The 27,666-nt window shown below is 43.1% G+C and overlaps 1 protein-coding gene across 1 annotated transcript in view; it reads right to left on the bottom strand.

Moving 5' to 3' along the window:
- Positions 1-9,119: 9,119 nt before the first annotated feature.
- The window catches only part of RAP2A (RAP2A, member of RAS oncogene family), a 30,421-nt gene continuing 11,874 nt past the window's right edge, over positions 9,120-27,666 (bottom strand). Inside the window, exon 2 of the mRNA XM_082248493.1 lies at positions 9,120-10,432. Coding sequence (XP_082104619.1) covers positions 10,195-10,432 — 238 coding nt within the window. The 3' untranslated portion in view covers positions 9,120-10,194. The remainder of the gene's footprint in view (positions 10,433-27,666) is intronic.

Below are 27,666 nucleotides of genomic sequence, written 5' to 3' on the forward strand. Positions count from 1 at the left end.
GGCGATACATCACATGTGTGATTTGAACACAGTTTTAATTTACGGGCACGACTTCCGTATGCATTTTCTTTCATGTGCGAGCTCACAGGGATGGGTGGCACTTTAAAAAAATGTTTTCCATATTTTATTAAACCACTTCAATCCAGGGCACTTTCACCCCCTTCCTGCCCAGATCAATTTTCAGCTTTTAGCTGAAAATCACACTTTGAATGACAATTACGTGGTCATTTAATGCTGAACTCAAATGACATTTTTATCGTTGTTTCCCAAAAATATAGCTTTCTTTTTGGTTTTTATTTATTATTACAAAGATTTGAAGAAAAAGGCTATAATTAAAATGAATTACGGAAAACCCAAGAGAGAGTCAGAAATCTAAACCGGGAAGAAATGCTCAGATCTAGAGATAAGGAGAAGAATAAACAAGGAGAAATGGCGGTTTTAACCAATTTCAGCCACGACTACAAACAATTTGAGGTGGTCATCCGCAAACATTGGCCTATATTAAAACAAGACAAGACACTTAACAGCATTTTACCCAAAAAACCTGCTTTTATATATCGGAAAGCCAGGAGTCTTAGACACACCTTGGCTGTAAACGTACCAGACCCACCAAAAAGGACCAATACTTTTTTAACCCAAAATTGATTTTATTATTGCAAGAGATGCAAAGCCTGCAAGAGCACTTTGAAGAACAAACCTAGGAAGATTAATTCCTTTGTATCCAATACCACAAAAAAGGACTATGAAATTAGAAAATTTATTACATGTCAATCCACTTTTGTGACATACCTGTTGAGGTGTCCTTGTGGTTTGGAATATATAGGTAGAACAACTAGGAAATTGTGCGTACGAATTAATGAAAATATCAATAATATTGTCAAAGGCTTTCCGAAACACAGCGTCTCAAATCATTTTCGTCTACACCATAATAAAGATCCATCAGGACTCCTCTTTTTCGGAATAGACAAAATAGAACCGCATTGGAGGGGGGGAAACAAAGTCCAAATGATTTTCAGAAACAAAACAGAATGGATCGTTTAAATACGATCCAGCCATATGGAATGAATGTAGACATAGATCTTAACTGTTTTATATCTAATTATTAATATTTATTAGTTTTAATATATATATTATATATTTTAGCATTTATGGCATTGATTTTATCCTCATCAACAAACTAATAATCTTTTAGTAATAATTATTTATATCCAATAATATGAACATCAGTTATAATAATAATAATTTTTATCAATTTTTCTATATTTAAATATTATCAACATCAGTTATAATATTAATATATTATCCAATATTAATATTAGTACCATATAGGCATCAATTTTATTAAGAATAGAATTTAAATAAATTTAGTTCCATATTGAGATTTTTAATAAAAATAATTTAAATTTAGTTCCATATTGAGATTTTATAATATAAATAATCTATCCAGCTCAATGAGTCTATATTCAGACTAACATTTTTAGGAGTTTTAATGATTAATAAAAATACATTTTTATGTGCAATATTCTTGGGTATAAAATGTATGTATAGTTATCAATGTTATTTTATTTATTTTTATTTATTTATTTCAGGTACTTATATAGCGCTGTCAATTTACGCAATGCTTTACATATACATTGTACATTCTTATTAATATATCTCAGTTGAAATGAATTAATAATTGGAAAAAGAACAAATATGTTTTTTGTGGCCTGGCAAATTAGCTGAATTTCCCAATAGATGGCGCATGATTTATGTTTACAAGTGTCCATCTTGTGTACAATTTTCCAACGTCCACCAGAGGGCCACTGATTATCTATGCACTCCCCGTGCATTTCCTATTGGCCGTGATTTGTTCTAGAGGTATATAAATAAGTTGAGACCGAGCATAGCACGTGATCCCTGATGACGTCATACGCTTGATGACGAGACGCATCGGGTCCCGTGCTACACCCTACGTCACTTCCGGATTCTAAAACGCAGCCGCCCGGAACGCAAACCGGCTGCGGCGCTACTCTACAGTTGTTCCTATGATATCTAAACTGTAAGTGACTACTTTTTTATTAAAATCGGAGTTTATACATACTATACCATGAGATTCCTTGCATCTTTCATGACATGTTGAAACCGCCCTATGTCTGAGCGGGGCAGATACTGGGATCCTGATCCATCCCTCTTCCAAACCAGCAGTAGGAGATCCCTGACATATCTTCAGCGGGGAGTTAAAGATACTGGGCATTAGAGACACCATTTACCTAGGCTAGACCCCAAGGGGTCGTTTGGCAAGTGGGCTGAGCACATGGTGACGGATTCCCCCATCTGCATGAAGAAGGATTGTTCACCTATTAAGCAATATATGCACAATCACTTTAAAATCTAAGCACTTTAAGAGGGACACCCCCCTCTTTTTGTTTATTTAATTGTGGTGTGTGATTTGTATATTTATGCATTTATTTATTTAATTATTTTAATGGAAGTGATTGAATTTGACTCACATTATTGAGCACTGTCACACAATTTTTCCACATTTTCTTAGTTTATGTCAGTAAATTTTGTTAATAATTTTTCTCCTTCACTGATGTGTGCTAATGAGGCAGCACTGATAGGCTGCACTGATGAGGTGGCACTTATATGCGGCACTGACTGAGGTCACTGGTGAGCACTGATGCTGGTGTCTTTGCTTTACTGTAATCAGGGCACGGATGAACAGCGCCCTGTTTACTTGTCCTGGACTCCCCTTTGAAGAGAAGCCGCTGATCGGCTCTCCTCGCCCCAACACTCTGACAGTGTGAGGTGAGGAGCGCCGATAAACGGCACTTCTGCATTTACATGTGACCACGTGTGATTGGACACAGCCGATCACATAGGTAAAGAGCTACGTCATTGGACACGGCATGGCAGTGATCACCGCGCTGCGCACTTTGGTGAGAGCAGCCGTTCTGGGGTACCATCTGACATCCCGCCAGAACAAGAGCGCACTACGTCATTTGATGGTGGGTGGGCGGCAAGTAGTTAATTTTTTTATTTTTAACACTGTTTTAAAAAAAAAAAAAATCTCATGTAAACATCCCTTGTGACAGTAATAGGCAGTTACAGGTACTCTTTATGGAGGGATCTGGGGTAAAAAGACCCCTCCACTGCACTTCAAAGTATTCAAAATGCCGAAATCGGCATTTTTTTAATACTGCCATTTGCAGCCGAGTAAACCAGAAGTGGCGTCGTTTCTGGGTTACATGATCGGAGACCCGAATCTGGCTTTGTTCGGGACTCCAACCAGCCGACGGACATTCCGGCTGCTTGCTCAGGTCTCCCGGTGGGACGGGAAACCCAGGCAGAGCCATGGAAGGCGGCAGGAGGGGGGACGTCCCTCCCACTCGCTGGCATAACGGCCAAGCGGCTGCTATCTACCGAAAGCCGACCGCCGGCTCTAAAAAATGGTACCAGGTTGATGCCTGCAGCTGTAGGCATCATCCCAGTACAACCATTTCTGAAAGCCGACATACATGTACATCGGTTTGCGGGAAGTGGTTAAAGACCCCTCGGGTGTAAGCCATTTGGTCCCGGTGACTTATTTATGTTAAGTTTTTAAAGTCTAGTTATGAGTCTGTAACCATGAGGGTGCTTCCTGTGACATGGTATTAACCACTTTAAGACCGGAATATTTTGTTGCTTAATGACCAGGCCCTATTTTGTGATTCGGCACTGCGTGACTTTAACGGACAATTACGCGGTCGTGCGACGCTGTACCCAATCAAAATTGATGTCCTTTTTTTTCCCCAAAAATAGAGATTTCTTTTGGTAGTATTTGATATCCTGTGCGATTTTTATTTTTTGCGCTATCAACAAAAAAAGAGACAATTTTGAAAAAAAAAAAAAAAACAATTTTTCACATTCTGCTATATAACATTCTCAAAAAAAAAAAGGAAAAATCTAATTTTTTTTACATTTTAGGCCAATTTGTTTTCTGCTACATATTTTTGGTAAAAAAAAAAATCACAATAAGCGTATTTTGATTGGTTTGCACAAAAGTTATTGCGTTTACTAACTACGGGAAAGATTTATGTCATTTTTGTTTTTTTACTAGTAATGGCAGCGATCTGCGATTTTTTTGCGGGACTGTGACATTGCGGCGGACAGATCGGACCCCTAACTGTCATTTTTGACACTTTTGGGGGTACCAGTGACATTACATCAGTAATCAGTGCTAAAAATATGCAGTTACTGTAATAATGCCATTGGCAGGGAAGGGGTTAATACTATGGGTGATCAATGGGTTAAATGTAAACTAGGGGAGTGATTCTAACTGTGGGGGGGGGGGGTTGGGCTTGTGAGATGACCATTGAGACATGCAATCCTATATAGCAGGATCCCCTGGTCTCTGTGATCATCTTAGGGAAAAGGACAGATGGCTGTGTTTACATCAGCCGTCCGTCCTTCTGTCAGCGGGGGGAGATTGCGAGTGGCCAGCGGCCATCGGGGCTGCCTGTCAAACGCACTGGCTCCCCAGCTGATGAGCGGGGGCGGGAGTGCGCCGCTGGCAGCATGCACTCGCCCCCCAGCTCCTCCCAGGCGAGCGCCGTACATGTACGGGACTTTGCCTGGGAGAGCCAGCCTGCCGCAGTACATCTGCGGCGGCTGGACGTAAAGTGATTAACCTTAACATTACAGTCTAGGTTACTGTATCCCCCCAATTCTTTTGTGAAGACTGAGAAGAATTTATTTAGAACCTTCGCCTTCTCTCTGTCCTTTATAGCCAGATTCCCTTTGTCATCTTTATGGGGCCAATATGTTCTGGCTTCACTTTCTTACTATTTATATACTTAAAGAATTTATTTTTGTTTTTTTAGGGTATTTTATACTCTCTTCCGCTATGTGCCTTTCGTGTTCTATCTTAGCCACCTTGATTGCGCTCTTACGTTTCTTATTGCATTCTTTGTAATGTTGGAATGCTGCCAATGAGCCGTGAGCCTTGTATTTTTTTTTTTTAAGTTTTTATATTTATATTTACATTGGAGTTTAGCCACCCAGGGTTAGCTGTGGCTCTTTTAAACGTATTCCCTGTTGGAATGCACTAGCCAATATCTTTATTTAGTATGTTCTTAAAGCACTCCCATTTTTCCTCAGTGTTCTTTGTTCCCAGGATTCTATCTTATTTTATATAGTTAAGCAAAGAGCGCCGTTTAGCAAAGTTGACGCTTTTGAAATTCAGTGTCTTTCTTCTACCCTTGTATTTCCTTTTTCTATTATTTATACGGAAACGAACTGACCTGTGGTAACTGTCCCAAGCTGCCCCATATTTCTACATCTGCGATCAGGTCTGTATTGTTAGTAATCAGTAGGTCTAGTAACGCATTGTTTCTTGTTGGTGCGTTCACCATCTGACCCATAAAAAAGCCCTGCCAAACATTGCAGGGCTTAGATGAATGCACTGTTCCTTCCACCCAGTCTATAGCTGGATAATTAAAATCCCCCATTATAATGACATTTCCCATCCTTGCCACCATTCAAAGCTGTGAAAGAAGGTCCACCTCCCCCTCCTCCCTCTGGTTGAGGGGCCTATAGCATACGCCCACTATTGCTTTCCCCATAGTACCTTCTCTTTGAAGCTCTACCCATAGGGATTCCTTCTCCCTAGCTCCATTCATGATATCGTCCCTCATATTCACTTGCACGTCGTTCTTGATATACAGGCATACCCCTCCCCCTTTCTTACCATCTCTATCTCTGCGATAAAGGGAATACCCCTAAATGGTTGCCAGTCAATCATGAGAGCTCAAACCAAGTCTTCAAATTCCCACAAAATTGAAATCCTCATACCTTAGCAGCTCCAATTCTCCCATCTTGTTAGCCAGACTTCTAGCATTGGCCTATAAACCTTGTAATTTTGTCTGGTTGCATATTATATCCCCGTTAGAGATTATGAGACTGAACTTTCGATTTGTCAGCCTACCTACCTTGGGTTTTGGATCTCTGGTCACCCTACCGCTAATGCCTCCAATAATGCCCACTGAACCTTGTTCCCTGCTGGCTAGCTCTACATTTGGACCCTCCCCCCATCACCTAGTTTAAAAGCCCCTCTAACTTTTCAGCTATCTTATCTCCCAGTACGGCTGCACCCTCCCCATTTAGGTGCAATCCCTCCCTACTAAAGAGCTGATAGCCGACTAAGTAGTCGGCACAGTTCTCCAGGAACCCAAATCCCTCCTTTCTACACTAGCACCTCGGCCACTTAACTTTCCTAATCTCCTGCTGCCCCTCTGGCGTGGCTCGAGGTACAGATGCTATTTCTGAGAATACTAACGTGGAGGTCCTACTCCTTAATTAGCTCCTAAGTCCCTGAAATTGTTTAAGACTCTCAATCTTCCTCTAACTTTGTCATTGGTATGCACGTGTACCATGACAGCTGGGTCTTCCCCAGGCCCTACCCAATAATCTGTCCACCAGATCCGTGATGTGCCGAACCCGAGCGCCCGTAAACAACATACAGTTCGGCATTTAGTCTTTTTGACAGATTGCCCTCTCTGTCCTTCTAATAATTGAGTCCCCTACAACCAGAATCTGTCTTTCCTTACCCTTAGCCTCGCTCCCGCCCTCACTGGAGTTCTTCCCCTTGGCAGCTAGGGGAGTGGCTTTGCTCCTGCAATGCTGGTACCTGACTGGTTTCTCCAACATCACGCAACAGGGCATATTTATTGGGATGTTCCAAGCCAGGACTGGCCTCCTTGACTCTTTCCCCTCTACCCTTCCTAAATGTCACCCAACTACTCTGCTTTGGTGCTTGCACCCTTGTATCTCCACCTGCCTCTGTGCTTGCCCCTGCCACGTACATTCCCAGCTCTCCTTTAGTATGGAGATTCTTCTCAGTGCCAGTTGCTTAGATTCAGGACCTGAGTTTCCATACATATCTAGCCATTTTCCTAAAGTTTGTCCTTTAAATTGAATAAGACCTCAAACATCTAATGAAACTCCATAATAACATGATTTGGATAATCTAAAGTAAATATTTTCAACCTTGTTAGGGTAAAAAGTTTTCAAGCTGCAATAACATTGGGAACAAAAATATAACAAAAAAAAAAAAAAACAAACCCCAAAAAAGCGTTTTTATAAAAAAAAAAAAATATATATATATATATATATATATATATATATTTTTATATATATATATATATATATATATATATATATTTATATATAGGAAATCAGAAATTTGCATAGCATGCCAAACCAGTTAATGGCACCTTTTGCAGAACTAATACAATTTTTTCAGTTCTGTTAGTCTCCAAAATATTCTGCATTTCATTTTAGTTTAGTTTTATGGCCTGGCTTGAACACATATCACTGTATAGTACTGAACAAGAAAAAAAAAAAGTGAACTTCTTTCATAGTGGGTGGCAGTGTTCTCCTTTATCAGGAGAAGACAAACCCTTTAATATTTAGAAAATTGTTTACAAAAAACACATCTAACATGTTACCATGGCTTTTCAAGATTTATTTTACAGCTTTCTTGATTTGGCAATTAAAACAAAGGAATGTGGATTATTTAAATGGAAACAAGCAAAACCAAGTTAAATATATAGTTTATTGCCAGCTGTCAACAATGTACTGCAGAAATCAGTAACAGCTGTTTCTCAAATGATTTTATGAACACTGACATGACCGTCATTTCTTCCCTTACACAATCTCCAAATTTAACAGACTACTTACAATCTTGCAGCTTGGCCCAAATACAAGGATCACTGCCCAAGCTCCCACAATAGGATAGTGAAACTTTCTCACCTTTTATTGCTTAGGCAATGTAGTCAAATTATTTTACATATTTGCACATAAACAAATTAATGCAGGTCATTAGCAGTCATCACCAGACTGTATTTTCTAACTTACCCAGTATAATGCAACCACACTGAATGGATTATTATTCGGCACTGATCTTGTCTTTGAACCAAGTAACGTTGTTATTCTGGACCAATATCAACCTAAAGGCCAACAATTTGGTAGCACTTAGGATCCCATTACTCAGTCATTCTAAACTGAAGACAAAAGTACAACTAAACCCTCTAGCAGCACCATTTTCAGAAAATTACTTTTAACCAAAGACGCATCATTGTATTTCGGAAAAAAAAGCACATTTACTCACATTTGAATATTTTTAGTTTTAGTGCCAAACACAGTGCTGCTGCTCATTGCCACAACTTCCAGTAAGAGCGTGGACACATGCATGACATTGTATAATCAATTTAACATTTCTCGCTTCAGAATGTCTTGTCAATCATACCTGTAGTGGGCAATCCAGAGGGAGGTATTTCAGGATTGCAGCAAAGGATGACGCTTACTGTATCAGCAGTTGTTGAACCAGCACGTGCTCTCGCGGTCCACCTTTGGAATGTGCACTTCCTTCAGAGCATAAAAAGGTAACTTTTTCACTCTTAAGACTAGAAGTGCCCCTAGGCCAGATTTTTTTAACAGACACTGTGGGGCCTGAAAACAAAGACATTTCCCATACAAGGAAAATATATATATATATATATATATATATATATATATATATATATATTTTTTTTTTTTTTCCCCCGATGAGGGTTTAGATGCACTTTAAAAATAGAGAATTTTGAGTTTCATGCCCATCCTGCATTCCATATACTGAATTATGGATTACAAAAAATGCACTTTAATATAACAAATATTGTGTTTTTAGTAAACTTTTTTTCTTGTTTACTCATAAAATATCTTCAAGAAAAGTGGAGTTCATACAGACAATAATTCAGTGCTTTAAAATGACTTCAATGTTGAAAGGGAGATTCTGTCACGTGCAAAATACAAGATATGACTGTAATGTCTTTATATGAAACAAAAAGTACAGAGCCAGACAACAGTGTATATTTTGTTCAGTTTCACCACACTGTTCCAAAACAAAATGCAAAAAATGTAATAAATTATTACTGGTAATGTGATGGGACTCAGTAGACCCAGCATAGAGCAAAACAAACTGTGTACATTAAAAAAAAAAAAAGCAGAAATCTAAATGTTCTAAAATTTGTTAGACACCTACATCCTTGTCCAGGCAGATATGAACAAACTTAGTGCTCGTTTTGTGTACAAGTAGTAGCACATTGTATTAAGTCACATAAAAAAGCACTTTTTTATTTTGGGATAATTCAGTGTATATATATTTAATGCTTTGGAGCAAATACAAAGAACCTCAGCTCAAATACAAGAACTGGAAACCAGCATACACAGTTACTGTACATTCACACTGCTTCTCACTCCCACAAAAGAAATGCACACTATTTCTATCAAATATTCAGAATATGGGTCTTTTTTTTTTCCATGACGCTATTGAAGATTGGGTTTTCTGATCCCAAATTAAAAATTGTTTAAAATGTTGTTTTGTGGACTCTGTGCGCAGCTGCCCATGCAAATAAATATACTCGGTTCAATTCAACTTAAATGCCAGGACATCAGAACCTTGTCACGGCAACATTCACTTCACAATAGCCTATCAGCATTCGTAAAAAATAAAAATAGTCGGACTGAACTTTTGAATCAAATTGTTATGCTAAAGTAAAACAAGCCAATAATAATTTCTAAGAGTTTGAGGTCCAATGTTTGTTAGGAAGCATGCAGAAATTGACCGCTTGCTCCCTCATCTAGATGAAACATGGCTTAATTTTCCAAAACAAGACTGCATGCATTTTCATTTCTTCATACATATCCAGCTGCATCTTGTTTTTGATGTCTTGTTAGGCAGGGTAGTTGGTAGAGTGGTTGTTTTTTGCAGATGTACAGGCATTACATTGTACAGCTGTCTGCCCAAAGCTGTCCAGTTCAGGAAGAAAAGAATAGATTTGAAAACACTGGTGAAATCTTAGTCTAGTTAGTGGGGTTGAAGTTTTGAAATCCTTTTATTGAATGAAAGAAAACTCTTTCCACTCTAGTCTGTAATGATGTAATGTGGCAAAAAGATGGACGGCTGTGACAGCAACAAAGACAATGCCACAAGTTACATTTTAATGTAGCAAAATGGCAACTCTTAAAATTTTCTTTTTCACAAATCATACTTCCGTTTCACTTCTGCAAGGGTTTCACACATTTCTCTTTGGGAAAAAAAAATCACAGGAAAAAAAAAAAAAAGACAAAAAAAAACTTTTTAAACCATTGGTGCTAAAATATAGTCATGTCTACCTAAGTTACGTAAAAGCGCTATTGTATATTGCACGCAGAACAGCAAGGGTCATCTTTATCAGGCTGGGCTGCATAGTTCATTTGCCGAACAATCTCTGCAAAAAGCTCATCCACCATTGTTTTACTTTTTGCTGATGTTTCCATAAAAGGGCATCCCCAGTCTTCTGCCAAGGCGCGCCCCTCAGTAGATGACACCTCACGCTCACTTTCCAAGTCAACTTTGTTGCCAACCAAGATTACTGGCACCTTTTCATACCTGCATGAAAAAGAGTAAAACACATTAGCAAAATATACATTACCGTTCAATATGCTATTTTTTGCCTAATGCTCATGCAACAGAAAATACATGTAAAGGGTCGGACCCGTAAAACGGGCTTCTACTTAATAATCCAAAACCGCATAAGGAGGAGACCAATGGCTTACTGCCTCAAACTGGCACTGTCTATGGAAATCATTCAATTACAGTCTCCACTGCTAGTAGAGCGTCTTACACCAACAGGTAAAACCCAATCTGATAGGAGAGGGGGGTCCAGCAGACAATAAAATTGGCTGGTCATTATTAAAATAAAAAAAATAAAAACCCCAAAAAACAAGACACATGTGAAAGAATTCAAAAACCAAAGAACAGAGCTGCAATAAACATGACTATTTTCTGCACAAGGATTAAGGGTAAAGGGAAAATAGAGCATACTCTATTAAGGTTCTCATTGATCCGGGTCATGCTATAAATACTAAACATTCAACAGGACATTTTCTGTAATGTTGAAGATATTTCACTACTCTACCAAATAACTTTGAATTCCTTTGGATTATGTAATTTGAACAGGACAGGGTGGGTTCACAACTTTTCACATCACCCATCCTGTTTTTGGCCATGCAGCATCTGCTTCGACACATTCCACTGTGAATGGGTTAAGATATCCGAGTTACCCCTGTGGCTATAAATGCTGTGGTGTGCTTCTGGGATGTAGAACTGATTGTTTTCAACAACACAAAATGAGTCAAGTTGAATGTGACCAAAGCTGGCCATACACTAGTAGATTTTCAAATTTGTAAAAAAAAAAAAAAAAAAAAGTGTATGAAAATTCAGTAGATTCGATAACTTGATGAATGTCATTCAAAATGTCAAGATTTTGTTTCCGTTCAACATTCGGATATAGAACAAATTGACTTTCCTGGATGAAAATCGCATTCAATGTTAGAAATGTGTTTGTTTTTACCCTGCTCCTTCAAATTTTCTTCTCTCAGCAGTCCAAACTGGACATGGATTTGACTCCACTAATGATTAGAAAAACGAACACGCATTCTTAAAATTAAAAAAATCGGAAGTCAATTCTACTGATGTATAGCCAGCTTAAGACGGATGTCACACAGGCAACTAACCAGTGCTACGGTCACATTCCTACCCCTGAGGAATGGCTTCCACACAGGCTCTGAACGTTGACTAATCTTGCTGTCCCAGCTAATAAGGGAGTAATCTCATACAGACTGGTAGGCAGTCTATTAGAGGTACTCATCACATACAAGCACAACAGCAAATTACTTATTACATATCTTTTAGTTGTCCATATTTATCACATAGATCTCACACTAGGTTTATCCTTTATGTAATTGTAAATACACTAAGATAAAAAAAAAAAAAAGTACAAGTCCTATATTTAAATTCCTATTCAAATCTCAATTTTATTCCTTATTTTCCTTTAGCAGTCATGCTCCTTTTATCACTAAAAACTTACAAGAAGAAAAAAAAAAAAAAAAAAGTCTATAAAACATTGTAATCCCCTACCCTGTAACCATCTTCTAGAACAGCCGCCTTTAAAGTAGAAAAAGTCTGATAGGGAGGGGAGGGTGTAACTATGGGTGTACATAGCATAATGTGCAACTTATTTGCATACCTAATTTAGCATTTGCCCTCCTTGAGCAAGAACATCTTCACACTCTCGGTCACTGCCATCTTTTTTTTACCACCAAGTGTCCGCCTTCACCCACTAGGTGGTCAGTGACAATGCAAATCCGATGCAGGTGTGATAGAATTGCACTACCACGGCAACCGGCTCCATGTGCAGTAGGTTGTGTACACACAGGAAGTTAATGTAGTTTTTTTTTTGGCAGCAGAGACACAAAGTCTCTTCCTCCAAAAAACTCTTTCAAGCATAACTTAAAAAACAAGATAAAAATGAACAGCCCATCAAAAAAAATAACATAACTAGCTTTTGCTGCAGTATGCAAATATAATCTAGGGATTTTCCCCAAGGTAGTTTTTCCTGCCAGTAGATGTCCTCAGTCTGATGGTCAACATTAATTGAACCCACTTTCCCAGAGCCTAGGTCTTCCTGGACCTGTGAAAGAACATTTAGGTCTCACGCACACAGCCACAGACATTCTGTGTCCAAGGTTGTATGTTTGTACAAGTGTACACAAGTACCAATGTTTAAGTACAGTCACAGGTTCTGTATGCTGTATGGCTCTCATCGTGGCAGTGTGCATGAGCACAAAAAAGAAGCAGTAGCACAGTGATGAGCTCACCTTACTGTTATTCTCCTTGTCCTGCTTCCTTCTTTTCATACTCCATCCCCATTGTACAGGGACTTGCCCAATTTAAATACAGCCCCCATGGCACTTCTTGCAACCCATGCCATTTTGAGTAGCTCCATACACCCAAAGGGATAAGATTCCAGCCTCATCTAGTTCCTGCCTGCCCTATAGTCAAAATAGTTGTTCCAGGTGAACGTCATATGACGGGCGCCCAGAACGGACAGCACAATCTGTCATCGGCTGTGTCCAGCAGACACAGCGGATGACTGATCAGAGTACCAGCTGCTGCCGGTACTATGTGATAATTGTGACCAATCACATCAGATCACATGACAATTTTACACAATGAATGGCTTTGATTCATGCCATTCATTGTGTACCATAGTATTGATCTCCTATTGGTCACAGTGATCACATGGTACAGACAGGGCCAATCACAGCCCGTTTCTTTAAAAAAAAAAAAAAAACTTGCTTATGCAAAGTATAACCCCTGAGGAGGTCCTGTTGGCTCTTAGCTCTTGCAACAAGGACAAAGCAAGGCCATTAAACATGATGGCCTCCCCATAACATTTTTTAAGACACATGCAGACCTTTTGGCCCCAAAATGACCATCCTTGTATAACACGTGTTTAGCCAATGGCACACTCCCCCCCTCCCCAACTATGAAGGAGGCCCACATTATACTATTCCACAACAGCCTCAAGGACCCCTCACTCTGCGCTTCCTACAGGCTGATAGCCCTCCTTAATTGTGATATGAAAATACTGACCAAATTTCTAAACTCTCTAATCGGCTGGATTGTATATACCCTAATACAAACTTTCTTAACAAAGGGCCCGTTTATTATGCTTCAGATTTTAGAAGGGCTGGACTGTGGCCTGTAGGAGTTGATAATGTTCTGGAGTCAGCAACAAATATTGGTATCAGTGAGGAACATTGCCCCATCATTGGTGTCAGTGAGGAATAGCGTCACATCACTGGTGTCAGAGGAAAGAATAGTGCTCTATATAGTGGATGTCAGTGGCAAGAAGAGGAAGGAATTGTGCTCTATAGTGGATGTCAGTGGAATTATGACCCATTGTTAAAGTCAGTGGGAGGAATAGTATGCCAAGGGCCGGATAAAAGCAAGCAAGGGGCCACAGGTTGGAGGACACTGCCCTAAAAGATCAGGATCAAACAGGCTTCATGCCCCATCAGTCTACAGATATAAACATGCATAGGCTTTTATCCAAATTTCATCTTTAACAGAATCAGGACTCGAACAACTGCCAGGAGAATCTGTTTGAAATCATTTTCAAGTCTGCTGGAGATGTGCCCATGAACCCAGTGACTTCTTTTGTATATTCTGGACATGCCTACCGGTAGCTATCTCCCATTACTGGAACAATGTCGTCAATAATCTGAATGCTGTGGCCCAGTTGTCCATCGTCCGGAATCTTCCTGTTGGGTCTTGTGGAGGACTTGTGGTAGAGAGGACCCTCCTCCTATTTTAAGCCAGGTAAGCGATCACTATGTGTTGGAAGAAACCAACTCCTCCCACGGTCTAATTTTGGAAGCTTGTGAATTCCAACTTACCTTTATATCAGGACACCTATCATAACAGGGGTTGACCTAGAAAGGTTTTCCAAGCTGCCTAGATCATGAATCCACATCTACAACACCCTAAATTTCGACATGCACATGGTCATACTGTTAAGGTAGTCATGGAAGTGTCAGCTTTCTCATCTGGGGTGTTGGTTTGATTTTTCCTATAGGGGATGTGTGCTATGTTTTGGGGGAAATTATTGATCCTTCTTGTACCGGCTCTTCTGCGCTCGAGCCACACACCATACTATTCATAAGAAATTGTATTGTACTATACTCGAATTTCCTTTTGGACGTTGCCCCTGCCTTGGCTTGATTGCTCACATTTCGGTTTTCAATTTTTTGTGTTAACTCTAAAATGCTTAAAAAAAAACAAAGATTGATTAAAAAAAACAAAACAAAACACGATAGCCCCTTACATGTATGCTTTCTTGGAAGAGAAGATCTAAACAAGCTTTTATTGTAGAGGATTTCTGCTGTTTGGGTAGTGCACTGCATTCTTTACGAATGCTTGCCTAGAAAAATAGAAGTCCAGTTGCTTTTGTATTAGTGTCACAACTTTAGATACAACAAGACTGACTCTCAATCCTGGATCCATACCCTTATAATCAGTATAATATTTACAAAGGAGAGAGAAATGTTCTTGCTGTGAGGGTATATTTAAAGTGTTTGTTCACCTTTACAGAAAAGCTGTAAAAGAAGACATAATACCTGACCCCCTCCCCAGTGTGCTTACCATTGGCTATCATCAGCTGTCAGGGCTCCTGCACCTGCTCCACTGGTCCAGAGGCCCTGACAGCTGCAGATTGCCAGCAGTAAGTACAGAAAGGATCAGGGTGGATGGGTCTGGTGTTAGGTTACTTTTACAGTTTTTATATAAAGGTGAAATTTAAATTACTTCGGTGTCAAGGACTTTACCTTGTCAAGACTGCAGAGAGATTTGTGTGGATAGAGTTGGGAATCCCTGGCTTTTAGAATCAAAGATTGGATGTTTTCAGAACACAAGGTTACTGGAACCCTGAGGACACCGAGCTACAACCTATTCTGGGTTGAAAAACAGAAACGCCCACAGCAAATAAGCAGTGCCCCTTGCATTTCCAGCTAAAATCTCAAGTGTGCCTAAAATGCGTGGTAGCCAACTACAATAATATTTTAGTGAGCTGGAAAATGAGTCATAGGAAGATCAAACAGAAATGTAAAATTAGTGGGTGGAAGGAGTTCTCTTCCTTATTGTTTAAATGTTTGAAGCTGTGCCGTACTAAGGAAAACAAAGTTATAATTAGCATATACACTTGTGTTTATGTGCTGAACACTGTGCCCAGCAACACCAGCTTTTCAGCCACTGGATATTTTTAATACAGATACATGCAAAGCCATGCCTGGTTTTATGAAATATTAACCACTGAGCTCTAAAACTAGAACAAGAATGAGCCTGTTGATGAACCACCATGGCACTCTGCCTGCCAACATATTAAAATGTCCAATTCATAAAGAAATACTCAACATGTTTGGGTCATGGACCACCACTTCCTGCAGCCCATGTAAAAACAGACAAATGCAGCTCTGTATTTATTATTCAAAATTTAACCAGGTATTCGCCTCTTGCAACTCAAGAAAGTTGGACTATGCTTGTCCTTTATGGTCCAATTCGCCATTCATAGAAGCTGTACTCCACCTTCTATGAATGACGCAGGCTTTTTGAATGGAGGGGTCGGAGGTATCAATCCTCTGCCCATCTCCTTTCAGAGATGATGGACACAGCAAAACTTCTACAGAAAGCAGAAGAATCTTGACAAAAGACACATCATACTGAAGCCAGCCATAGATGGATCAAATCTTGGTTGGTTCAGCAGGGATTTGCTGAGAGTCAATCCATTTATGGGAAGGCTGTTGGATTTTTAGCTTGTGATTATTGACAACGGCTTTAGCCACTAGCAGTAACCACTGTGTTCTCCTGGCAGGGAGAGCTCCCTGCACCCCCTCCGCCAGGAGAACACAATGGCTCTGTTGGGATTCCCCCATCAACATTAACTGTGGTAATGGGGGAATAGAGTGATTTTCTTTTCTGCAAGCCGTGGTTTCAGGAAAGAAAAACGCAATCTATAGCCTGCTTAACTAAAGCCCCATACACAGGATCAGATTATCGAAAGATCTGTCGTCCGTTTTTTGTGGCATGCTAGTCTGATGTGGAAAGTGAAGAGGTTATTTTCATACGAATTTTCTCGTACAACAGAATTCTACTTCAGAAGTGATGTCATGTGTTGGATTGATTTGTATGTGTTCTTTCGTCTCTGAGCATGCCTAGTCTTGCTCATAAGATTTTTCCCCGTCTAAATCTGTACTAATGAGACGAAAACCGGACATGTGTTGACGGAGGACAAAAATTTTAATGCCTGCACATCAGGATTTTGTCAGCCGAAAAGTCGGAGTCGGCTGTCGAAAGCACCATACTAACAATCCAAAAATCGGCAGATCAGTCGTCGGACGAAATTTCCCTTCCGAATTTCTTATCGTGTGTACAGGCCTTAAGTTATTGTCTCTTCTGTTTTTAGTCTTAGCTTAACTTTGCCTTTAATACATAGCAAAACTTGTAAGCCATGCAAGTATGTCATTGTTCCAGAATGTGCCAACTGTCTTGGCAGGAGGAGCATTAGGCTCCATGTACACGGGACGTTAGAAAAAACGTCCTGCAAAGCTATTTCTGACGCCGGGAAAAAGCAGCTGTTAAACGTGCTTTCAGTAGCTTTTTCCATTTGCGTTATTGCACGTTTGGCCACGTTGCTTTTAGCAGGGTTTTTCTGCCTCCATTCAAAATCAATGGTTCCCTATGGGAGCCTATTGATTTAAATGGAAGTCGCACCGCAAGTTGGATCCGACTTGCGGCACGACCTGCACTGTGAGAATCTTGAGGGGGAACTCCACGCCAAAAATGGGAAAAAAACTGTGTGGGGGGTCACCCCCCAGGTTCCAAACCAGGCCCTTCGGGTCCGGCATGGAATTTGAGGGTAGCCCCACGCCGAAAAAACGGCGTGGGGTCCCCCCCAAAATCCATACCAGACCCTTAGCCGAGCATGCAGCCCAGCAGGCCAGGAAAGGGGACGAGCGAGCGGCCCCACCCCCCTGGACCACACCAGGCCACATGGCCTCAACATGGGGGGGTGTGGGTGCTTTGGGGCAGGGGGAGCTCTGCACCCCCCACCTTAAAGCACCTTGCCCCCATGTTGATGAGGACAAGGGCCTCATCCCCACAACCCTGGCCGGTGGTTGTGGGGGTCTGCGGGCAGGGGGCTCATCGGAATCTGGAAGCCCCCTTTAACAAGGGGGCCCCCCAGATCCTGGACCCCCTCCCTATGTGAATGGGTACGGGGTACACTGTACCCCTACTCATTCACCACATAAAAGGCAGTGTATGGAAATAACGACAGGAGACTTTTTGGAAAGTTTATTAAAAATCTTCATCCGGCTCTTCTTGTGTTCTCCTCTCCGGGGTCTTCTGCTCTTTTGCTGTCCGCTCTTCTTGTGCTCTCCTCTCTGTGGTCTTCTGCTCTTTTGCTGCTCGCTCTTCTGCTGTCCTCTCTTCTTTTCTTCTCCTCTCCGGTCTTCTGCTCTTTTGCTGTCGGCTCTTCTTCTTCCTCTGGTCCTCCTCCGACGACGTCTCCGGTGATTATGCCGGTCTCTGCAGCTTATTATATAGCCATTAGAGGCGTGGCCCCCCGATGACGTCATCGGGAGGCCCCCCCTCATGTCACAGATTATGTCATCTGTGACATGAGGGGGCGGGGCCTCCCAATGACGTCATCGGGGGCCACGTCCCTAATGGCTATATAATAAGCTGCAGAGACCGGTATAATCACCGGAGACGTCGTCGGAGGAGGACCGGAGGAAGAAGAAGAGCCGACAGCAAAAGAGCAGAAGAGAGGAGAAGAAAAGAAGAGGAGGACAGCAGAAGAGCGAACAGCAAAAGAGCAGAAGACCACGGAGAGAACACAAGAAGAGCGGACAGCAAAAGAGCAGAAGACCCCGGAGAGGAGAACACAAGAAGAGCCGGATGAAGATTTTTAATAAACTTTCCAAAACGTCTCCTGTCGTTATTTCCATACACTGCCTTTTATGTGGTGAATGAGTAGGGGTACAGTGTACCCCGTACCCATTCACATAGGGAGGGGGTCCAGGATCTGGGGGGCCCCCCTTGTTAAAGGGGGCTTCCAGATTCCGATGAGCCCCCTGCCCGCAGACCCCCACAACCACCGGCCAGGGTTGTGGGGATGAGGCCCTTGTCCTCATCAACATGGGGGCAAGGTGCTTTGAGGTGGGGGGTGCAGAGCTCCCCCTGCCCCAAAGCACCAACACCCCCCCCATGTTGAGGGCATGTGGCCTGGTGTGGTCCAGGGGGGGGTGGGGCCGCTCGCTCGTCCCCTCCCCTTTCCTGGCCTGCCGGGCTGCATGCTCGGATAAGGGTCTGGTATGGATTTTGGGGGGGACCCCACTCTGTTTTTTCGGCGTGGGGCTACCCTCAAATTCCATGCCGGACCCGAAGGGCCTGGTTTGGAACCTGGGGGGGACCCCCACGCAGTTTTTTTTCCCCATTTTTGGCGTGGAGTTCCCCCTCAAGATTCTCACAGTGCAGGTCGCGCCGCAAGTCGGATCCGACTTGCGGTGCGACTTCCATTCAAATCAATAGGCTCCCATAGGGAACCATTGATTTTGAATGGAAGAAAAAAAAAAAAAAAAAAAAAAAAAAAAAAAAAAAAACTTATAAACGTGGCTGAAAGTAGGTTCATCACGTTCAGTCACGTTCGGCCGCGTTTCTGCGTTTGAAACGCCGGGAAACACACGTTCGAACGCAAATAATTGCGTTCTAAAAAAAGTCCCTGAACGCAACTGCCTGCAAATGACTGTAAACGACCATGTGTACATGGACAGATAAGATAACATGGAGCTGCGTTCAGGGGCTTCTGAAAAAAACGCCCAACTGCTCCTAAACGGCCATTTCCAGCGTCCCGTGTACATGGAGCCTTAAACTAACGTTTCTTATTCACAACCCAGTGATATCCTCACTGGGTCTCTGTATTTGTTTAATACAATAAAGATACATCATGGCTGGTGTGAGGGACTATGCATAGCTTCCTAAAAACATCAAAGCTATCCATGCCTTCGTACTCCTCTTAAGGGCTATTAGCCCTAATTAAAGCAGCGGGCTTGCAAATATCAAAATACTTTCAGACGTGGATGTTAGTCTGGCAGGGTGGGGGTTTCCAGGTAGACAGCATTTGTATGCCGACCACCCTTGGTAACACAAACATAAGTGATGTGCAGCCTTAAGGGTTGAAGGAACTGAAATCCAATAACTGAAAGAGAAAGGCCAGGGACTGTAAGGCTGGGGAGGAAGGTGCTAGATGATGCTGGACATACTCCACCCAAGAAATGAGGCAGGCTCTGAGTTGCTGCAGCTTCTAATGCCCACTGTGTTCAGAAGCTCAATGTGCAGTGAACTCGGAATAAGCATTTTCAGTTCACATCTGTTTTCAATAGAGTATGGAAGAGTTAAAAAAAACATCAGGATATATTTAGGGAAAATTCCTCTTTACTTCATTCCTCAGACATGCAACAGTAAGGGCTTGTTCACACTTGCAGTTGGAGGCAGTTTTATGGCCCCATTAGGTAGGAAAGGCAGCCAAAACGGGGTTGTACAATTGCCACAATACTACACTTCTCATTGCAGCAAAAACGATACCTCGTGGTTTTTGACGGTGGTAGTTCAAGAGATTAGGGCTGTGCCATAACCACAAGCAAATAGTTAGAATTGTGGTTGCAGCACAATAATCCCATTAAAGAACCTGTACAGCAGTCAAAAAAAAAAAAAAAACAACAGGCATTCAGGAAGCCGCAGTATTTTTTTTTTTTAATGCCTGTCAGGCACACCTGTACAGGTGAAAAAGCAATATACTGCGGATAGCTTTTTAGTTTACATTTGTGTGGGTCCTGCATGCAGCAAATGTGCAGGCACAGTAGCCCATTCATTTTAATGAGCTGCTGTACCAGTGGGAAATCCAGGGAAAAGGTCCAATTCAGCCCCGGAAGCTTTTACCCCCTTAATGACTAGGCCATTTTTTGCGATACGGCACTGCGTTATTTTAACTGACAATTGCACGGTCATGCAACGCTGTACCCAAATAAAATTGATGTCCCCCCCCACAAATAAAAGCTTTTTTTGGTGGCATTTGATCACCTCTGCGATTTTTATTTTTTGTGCTATAAAACAAAAAAAAAAAAAAGTGCAACAATTTAAAAAAAAAAAAATATTTTTTTTTACATTTTGGCTTTAAAACATATCCAATTAAAAAAAAAAAATGTAAAGAATCAAAAAAAAAAAAAAAATGTAAAGAATCAAAATTTCTTCATCAATTTAGGCCAATATGTATTCTGCTACATATTTTTGATAAAAAAAATCCCAATAAGCGTATATTAATTGGGTTGTTCATAAGTTACTGCATCTACAAACTATAGGATATTTTTTATGCCATTTCTTTTTTTTCTAGTCATGGCGGCGATCAGTGATTTTTTAATGCGACGTTGCAGCGGACAAATTGGACACCTGACACTTTTTTGGGGACCAGTGACATTACAGTGATCAGTGCTAAAAATATGCACTGGTACTATACTAATGACACTGGCGGGGAAGGGGTTAACATCAGGAGTGATCAATAAATGTTTCCCTGGGGGGGGCGGCTTGCTGTGTGGGGGATGGCCTCACTGGGGGAAGACAGAGATCAGTGTTCCTGTTTAGCAGGAACGCAAGATTGCCATCTTCTCCCCTGACAGATTGCGATCTACCTTATTTACATTGGCAGACCGCCGTTCTGCCTGTCTCGGGAAAGATCAGCGTGTCAGCTGCGCCTCCGACCAGGAAGAAGATGCAACGTACAGGTTAGTCGGTCTGTGGCAGCCAGGCTGCCCTGCCGCAGTAAATGTGCCGTTCTGGAAGCGGTTAAAAAGCTGCCACATGGAACTCCATGGTGCTGCGGCACCATGTGATTTCAGACAGTCGTAATGAGTTAAAAATGAATGCGCCCCACACATCTGCAAAAGAGTAGTGCGTTTTGCCTGCGGGTTGGAAACAAGTGCAATTATACATGGGTTGCCGACCTACGTAGATGAACCAAGCATCAGAGAGTAATTCAGGTGTAAACTCTAAAAGTAATGAGAATCCTGTCCACCCCCCCCCCTCCCCCGTGTACCCAGCCCAAGCGATCCCCACGTCCTGCCTTGTTTCTCTGAGATGCAAAAATTGTTGGTTTTCACTCCTGTAATACTGGGAGTGCGGGAACAATGGTTTTCGCATCCTAGCAACAACAGGGCAGGATGCGGAGATTGCTTCAAATGAATACACATTTTACAAAGCTGCACAGTTTTTAGTGCCTGCTGGGGCCCCTTAACTGAATAAACCATTTTCTGGAAAAGGTGAACTTAGCTTTAATTGGTGTTAGCAGGCATTTGGGTTTAATTGGTTTGTCAAGCCCACCTAAATCTGCTAGCTCATTTAACACTACAGTCTCCCCCGATTGACAAAGCTGATGTCCAAGGTGCCTCTGCTGCTCCTTTACCCTAAGACAAGTAGTGTGTTACTGGCATACAAAAACCTTTCCGGAAAGTCATTCTACCAAGACACAGTTTCCCCAGTAAAATGAGGAATAGGATCTTTAGCATACAGTATTGTAATAACAGGACTTCACTGTAGGTATGCCTATTGCATATCCTGGTATCTGCAGTGATTATTGTAGTCATCTATAGTGTCATGTCCCCCACCAGATGTGCCAGGAAACCTCAGTGTTCCCGGCCAGCAGATAATTTAAAGCCTCTGTTTAGGCTGAAGAAAGTGAATCCATAAAAAAAAAAAAAAAAAGAGAAAATGTACTGCTGGACACAAAATGTAAGGGATTTAATTTAACAGACATAACAATCATCATTAAATTCACATTATTAACCACCTCAATACCTGGCCATTTCTGTGATACCACGTGTGGTACGATCACTGCTTACATATGCGTGCAGGACTGAGGTGTGCGTTCGCCACTGTGTGAGAGCACGGGGTGATGGGGGGCGCTTTGAAAAACTTTTATTGTTTAATTGGGGGGGGGGGGGGGGGGGGGGATAGGGGTTGGGGCCCAGCCGCTCGGGAATACTTTTACATGAAAGAGGATCGCTGGCTGTAAAAAATGACAACAGGATCATGGTTGTAGTCTCAAACATGATCCCGGTATAACCACCTCCCTACCAGAACTTATACATACCGTGGCCAGTAGGGAGGTGGTTAAAGCAGACTTCCACGCAAAAGTGGAACTTCCGCTTTAAGGACTCCTGACCCCCTGACATGCCACATTTGGCATATCAGTTTTTTTTTGGGGGGGGGGGGTACAGGTACCCGCTCCCACTTCGGATCGGGCCGTTTAGGCAGCTCGAGCGGAAGTTCTCCTCTCCCCCTCCCTCTCTGCAATCTTCTGGGACACGTCACAGGTCCCAGAAGATTGGTCGGCCATTCAGGACGCACAGCATGACTCATGCATGAGCAGTGAGCACCGGCTGTGAAGCTGCAAGCTGTCACAACCAGGTGGCCACACTTGTGATGATGGCACATCGGAGAGGAGAGGGAGAAAACCGAGGCTTCGGGCGGCCGCATTGCTGGATCGAGGGACAGGAGTGTGTGTTTATTAAAAGTCAGAAGCCACACTTTTTGTAGCTGCTGACTTTTAATAACACAGAACGGCTGGAATTCAGCTTTAAAGACTGCCAGTACATGGTGTATTACATGCTGTTCATACTCACTCACCATGGGATTTGGTTTCTGTAGTCTGCAAAAAAAAAAAATGGGTTTATTCTGCTGTTCACTGTTCCTTCCTCCTGGTCTGGGTCCCTACTGCAGGCTGGGATTGTGTAGACCAGCCACTGCCACATCTAGTGAGCATGCTCCAGTTTCAGTTCCCTGCTAAACTCTTAATTTCCTCATTTTACTCATCTGTGCAGCCATGTGACTAAAGAGTCACACATGTGGGAGTATACACAGTAGTAAGTGACAGTCCCCTCTCTCCCTCGATATCCACTAAACCGCTTTAACTATGGGGGCAGGAGTTTACATGTTGATTTTCAAAGAGAGGCTTCTGTGGAGCTGAAAGCACCAAATTGAGATCCCAAGGCGGCAACAGAGCCCGCACTGGAGGGACCAAACGTCAGGACACCTTGAAGAAAGGTACGCACCAGGGAGTATGTGGCCAAAGTTCATTGGAAGAAGACCACAAATGCCGACACCTGGCCTTTAAATGGTACTCAAGGCCAACTTCTGTTCAACCCCCCACATTGAAGGAAGGTTAAGATCCGAGCCACCAAGAAGGAGCGAGGATGAACCCCAAGCAACTCATGCCACACAATGTACGTCTTCCACGTACAATGATAGATCTTCCTAGAAGTAGATTTCCGAGCTTTCAACAGTGTAGGAATCACCGATTCAGATAAACCCCTAGCCATCTGCACCTGGCGTTCAACAGCCAAACCGTCAAAGCCAGCGACTGTAAAGCAGGATGGAAGATCGGTCCTTGTGACAGAAGATCCTCCCTGAGAGGAAGCTTCCAAGGAACGTCAGCGACCAGCAGCACCAGATCGGCGTACTAAGCCCGACAAGGCCAGTCCAGAGCCACTAAGATGACCAGAATTCCTTCTGACTCAATCCTGCCTAGAAGTCTGGGCAGAGGCTTGAGAGCAGGGAAGGCGTTAATCAGCCGATACTGACCCCCCACGGCGTCCGCCAGAGGATTCCTTGACCGAGCCACAAACCTCTGCACCTTTCTGTTAAACAGAGACGCCAACAGATCCACCTCCAGTGTGCCCCCCTGGAGACACAGCTAATGAAACACCTCCGGATGAAGGGACCACTCCCCTTAGTCCAACGCCTGCCGACTGAGGTAATCAGCCTGCCAATTTTCCACCCCAGGAATGTGTATGGCAGAGAGGGCTGGAATGAATCGTTCTGCCCACCTTAGAAGGCCAGCTACCTCCAGAGCCGGCAGGACACTTCTTGTGCCCCCATGGTATATGACATAAGCCACGGCCGTGGCATTGTCCCATTGAATGAGCACTGGAGTACCCTGAAGACGATCCAACCAATGATCCAGACACAGTCTGATCACTCGGAGTTCCAGGACATTGATCCGTAGTCTGGACTCTTCCAACGTCCAGATCCCCTGAGCAGAATGCTTGCCGAGGACGCCTCCACAGCTGGACAGGCTGGCATCCGTGGTGACCACTGTCCAATACAAGGGGAGGAAGGATTTTCCCAGCAGAAGCACCGGAGAAGGAAGCCATCATATCAGGGACTCCCTTGTTCCCCGACAGCCAGATCTGATTGTCCAGAGACTGCGGAGTCTTGTCCCATTTGGTCAGAACCTCCCTTTGCAGGGACCTCATATGGAACTGTGCAAACGGAACCGCCTTGAAGGTAGACACCATCAGGCCCAGCACCCACATGCAAGTCCGGGGGGGGGGGGGGCATCTGTTGTGTACAGCAGGAGGTGAATTGCAGCCCACTCCCGCAGAGTTTGATCTCCAGGTTTTCCACCAGAGCAGAGGGAGACTCCGCTCGCAGAAAGAGATCGTCCAAGTAGCCCAGTATCGCTATCCCCTGTTGGCATAGCAAAGCTAGCACCGGGGCTAACACTTTTGTGAAGACCCAAGGAGCAGAGGCGAGACCAAAGGGTAACGACACAAACTGATAATGCTCCTCTCCCACAGCAAAATGGAGAAAACACTGGTGACTGACACATATTGGAATGTGAAGGTAGGCATCCTTGATTTCGATAGAGGCAAGGAAATCTCCCTGACGCAGGGATGCCGCCACCGTTCGAATGGATTCCATTCTGAACTTCTGTACCCACACAAAGCAGTTGAGTGCCTGGAGGTCCAGGATTGGACACACTTTGCCTTCCTTCCTGGGGACTGAACAGATTTGAGTAAAAACCCTGAAAACATTCCAAAGTCGAAACCGAGATAATCACCCCTTGAAGGAACAGGTCTTGTACCGCCCCAAACAGGCCCTGTAAGCGGTCTGGGGACAGGCACAATTTGGAAGGAGAAAACCTTGCTAGGGGACAAGAGCGAAACTCGATCTTGTAGCGGGACGAATTACTTTTTAGACCCACTTGACCAGGGGAGACCATGGATCCGGAAACCAGCGAAGACGTCCCCCCACCCCTGATACGGGTGAGGACGCACCTTCTTGATGAAGGAGCCTTATCCACGGTCTGGAGAAGCCCGATTTTGGCTTGCCAGACCAGGTGCGTTTGGATCCTTCAGAAGAGGCCCTGAAAGGCTTCAAACCCTTCTCAGTCGACCCTGAGAGACAAAAAAAAAAAAAAAATTCTTATGAGCTGATAAGATAGGCTCACGTCTACGATTAGGTTCCTTGCCCTTAGTAGCCTGCAAGAGAAAAGTACTCTTCTAGCTTTTTGCTAGCCCTTCGCCTGCAAGCCAACTCCACATGGGAAACAAGGGACTCCAGGATTGCCGTCAGTGAATGGATGGTTAGGACCCGGAGGGCCCTGCAGTCTCAGAGGGGATCAGGTGGGAAAATGTGCTCCAAAGACTCCAGGGCTCACCAGGTGGACCCCACAAAAAGGTGTAAAACACTGCTAAGGGACAACCACTACCACGCTGGCAGCACCACCCAGTCAGGCACAAGCACCAAGCGATCCTCAGCAGAGATGGACAGGACCCCACCAGACCCACCCCCCACAGAAACAAGTGCCTGCAGGCACCAGGATAACGCGCTACACATGCGGCGATCTGGAAGTAAAATCATCCAGGAGTCTGCACCAGGGGATGAGGAGGGGCGCCCACCGCCAAAATCGCCACCTACAGAGCTCCACTGTCATGGCCGACCCAGGAGGGAGACCAGTCCTCAGGGACAGATCCAGGCAGGGTGGGGAGTCCTGGCAGGAGCCCCCACCAGGTACTACCCCCCCCCCCACCCCAGGAACAGTGTCTAGACCACCCAAACAGCCCCAGCCTATGTAAAGGGAAGGTGGGGCAGGTGAGGGACTCTGCAAGGGGGGGGTGCCTGCTGGAAGGAGGGGAACTTATCTGCATCTGAACACCAAATACTGAAAATGATATTCAATTCATTTTTAACATTCAAAGCAAACTCACCCATTCAAAACAACTTGAGTAAGGGCAGATAGCTCATGTAGTATTTACTTCCTGAATCCATCTGTCCTTAGGTCAGGCAAGCAGTTAGGAAGTTGTGCTTAGCCGAGCAGGCTCCTCCTCCAGATTGAAGAAAAACAATGTAATTAAAGCATCCCAGTAGTCTTTATATGCATTTGATTATGCATAGGTCAGAAACCAAAACAAAACAAAAAGAAGGTCAAAACAAGTGACTATTATATACCTGCCTATCTATTTACTAGGGCTAGCAGCATAAGGATTAAAAATAGTTAATGATTGAGAGAATAGGCTTATAGAAGGCTGAATGAAACAAACGGAATTCCCTCATTCAGGCTCAGTTCACACTGGGGCGGCTTCAAAGTCTGCCAACTCTGAAGCTGTTCCCCCGTACAGCCCGTCCGACTTGCAAACGACTTCTATAATAAAAGTCAATTCAAGCCACTCTGAAGTCACCCCCAAGTAGTGCAAGAACCTTTTTCTAAGTAGGAGCGACTTGAGTCGCCTGAAAAGTCGCCCCAGTGTGTGCAGATTTGATGGGAAATCTCTCCCACTGTCAGAATACAATAGCACATAGGGGACTGCCCTATTGTCTTCTGACAGTGGGGGAGACTTCTCTGCTGTCAGAATACACAGATCAGCGCTGCAGCCACTGAACAAGCAGCAATTATCAGACAGTTTAACAGAAGTCAATCTGTGGACTGGCCACACATGAATTGAAATTAGGCCAGTCCCTACTGAACCAGCTGAATTTCGATGCATGTATGGCAACTGAAAGGTAACAGTGGAGGAGAAGCTGGGAAATTGTAGAAAGATGGCCAGGAGACAGGCAACACTCAAAAACATGTAAGGAGGTTTTAGACGGAAGCTTATATTGAAACTGTTTGGATTGTTACTACAATCCTGGGGTTATAAAATGAGTATGCTGTGACCTAGAACTCCTTTACGAGAAAAGATAAATTTAGAGAAAATATAGTGTTTGTGTGCATTTTTTGTTTGAAAATATAGATGTCAAACATTTGTGTATGCGTTCCACTTGTCCGTGAGTGTGCACTTCTGTAGATCACCTTGCTACGGTTTTTATTACCCCTGGATTATATATATATATATATATATATATATATATATATATATATATATATATATATATATATATATATATAT

Source organism: Pelophylax lessonae (assembly GCF_965119305.1).
Source record: "Pelophylax lessonae genome assembly, chromosome: 2".
Taxonomy (NCBI): domain Eukaryota; kingdom Metazoa; phylum Chordata; class Amphibia; order Anura; family Ranidae; genus Pelophylax; species Pelophylax lessonae.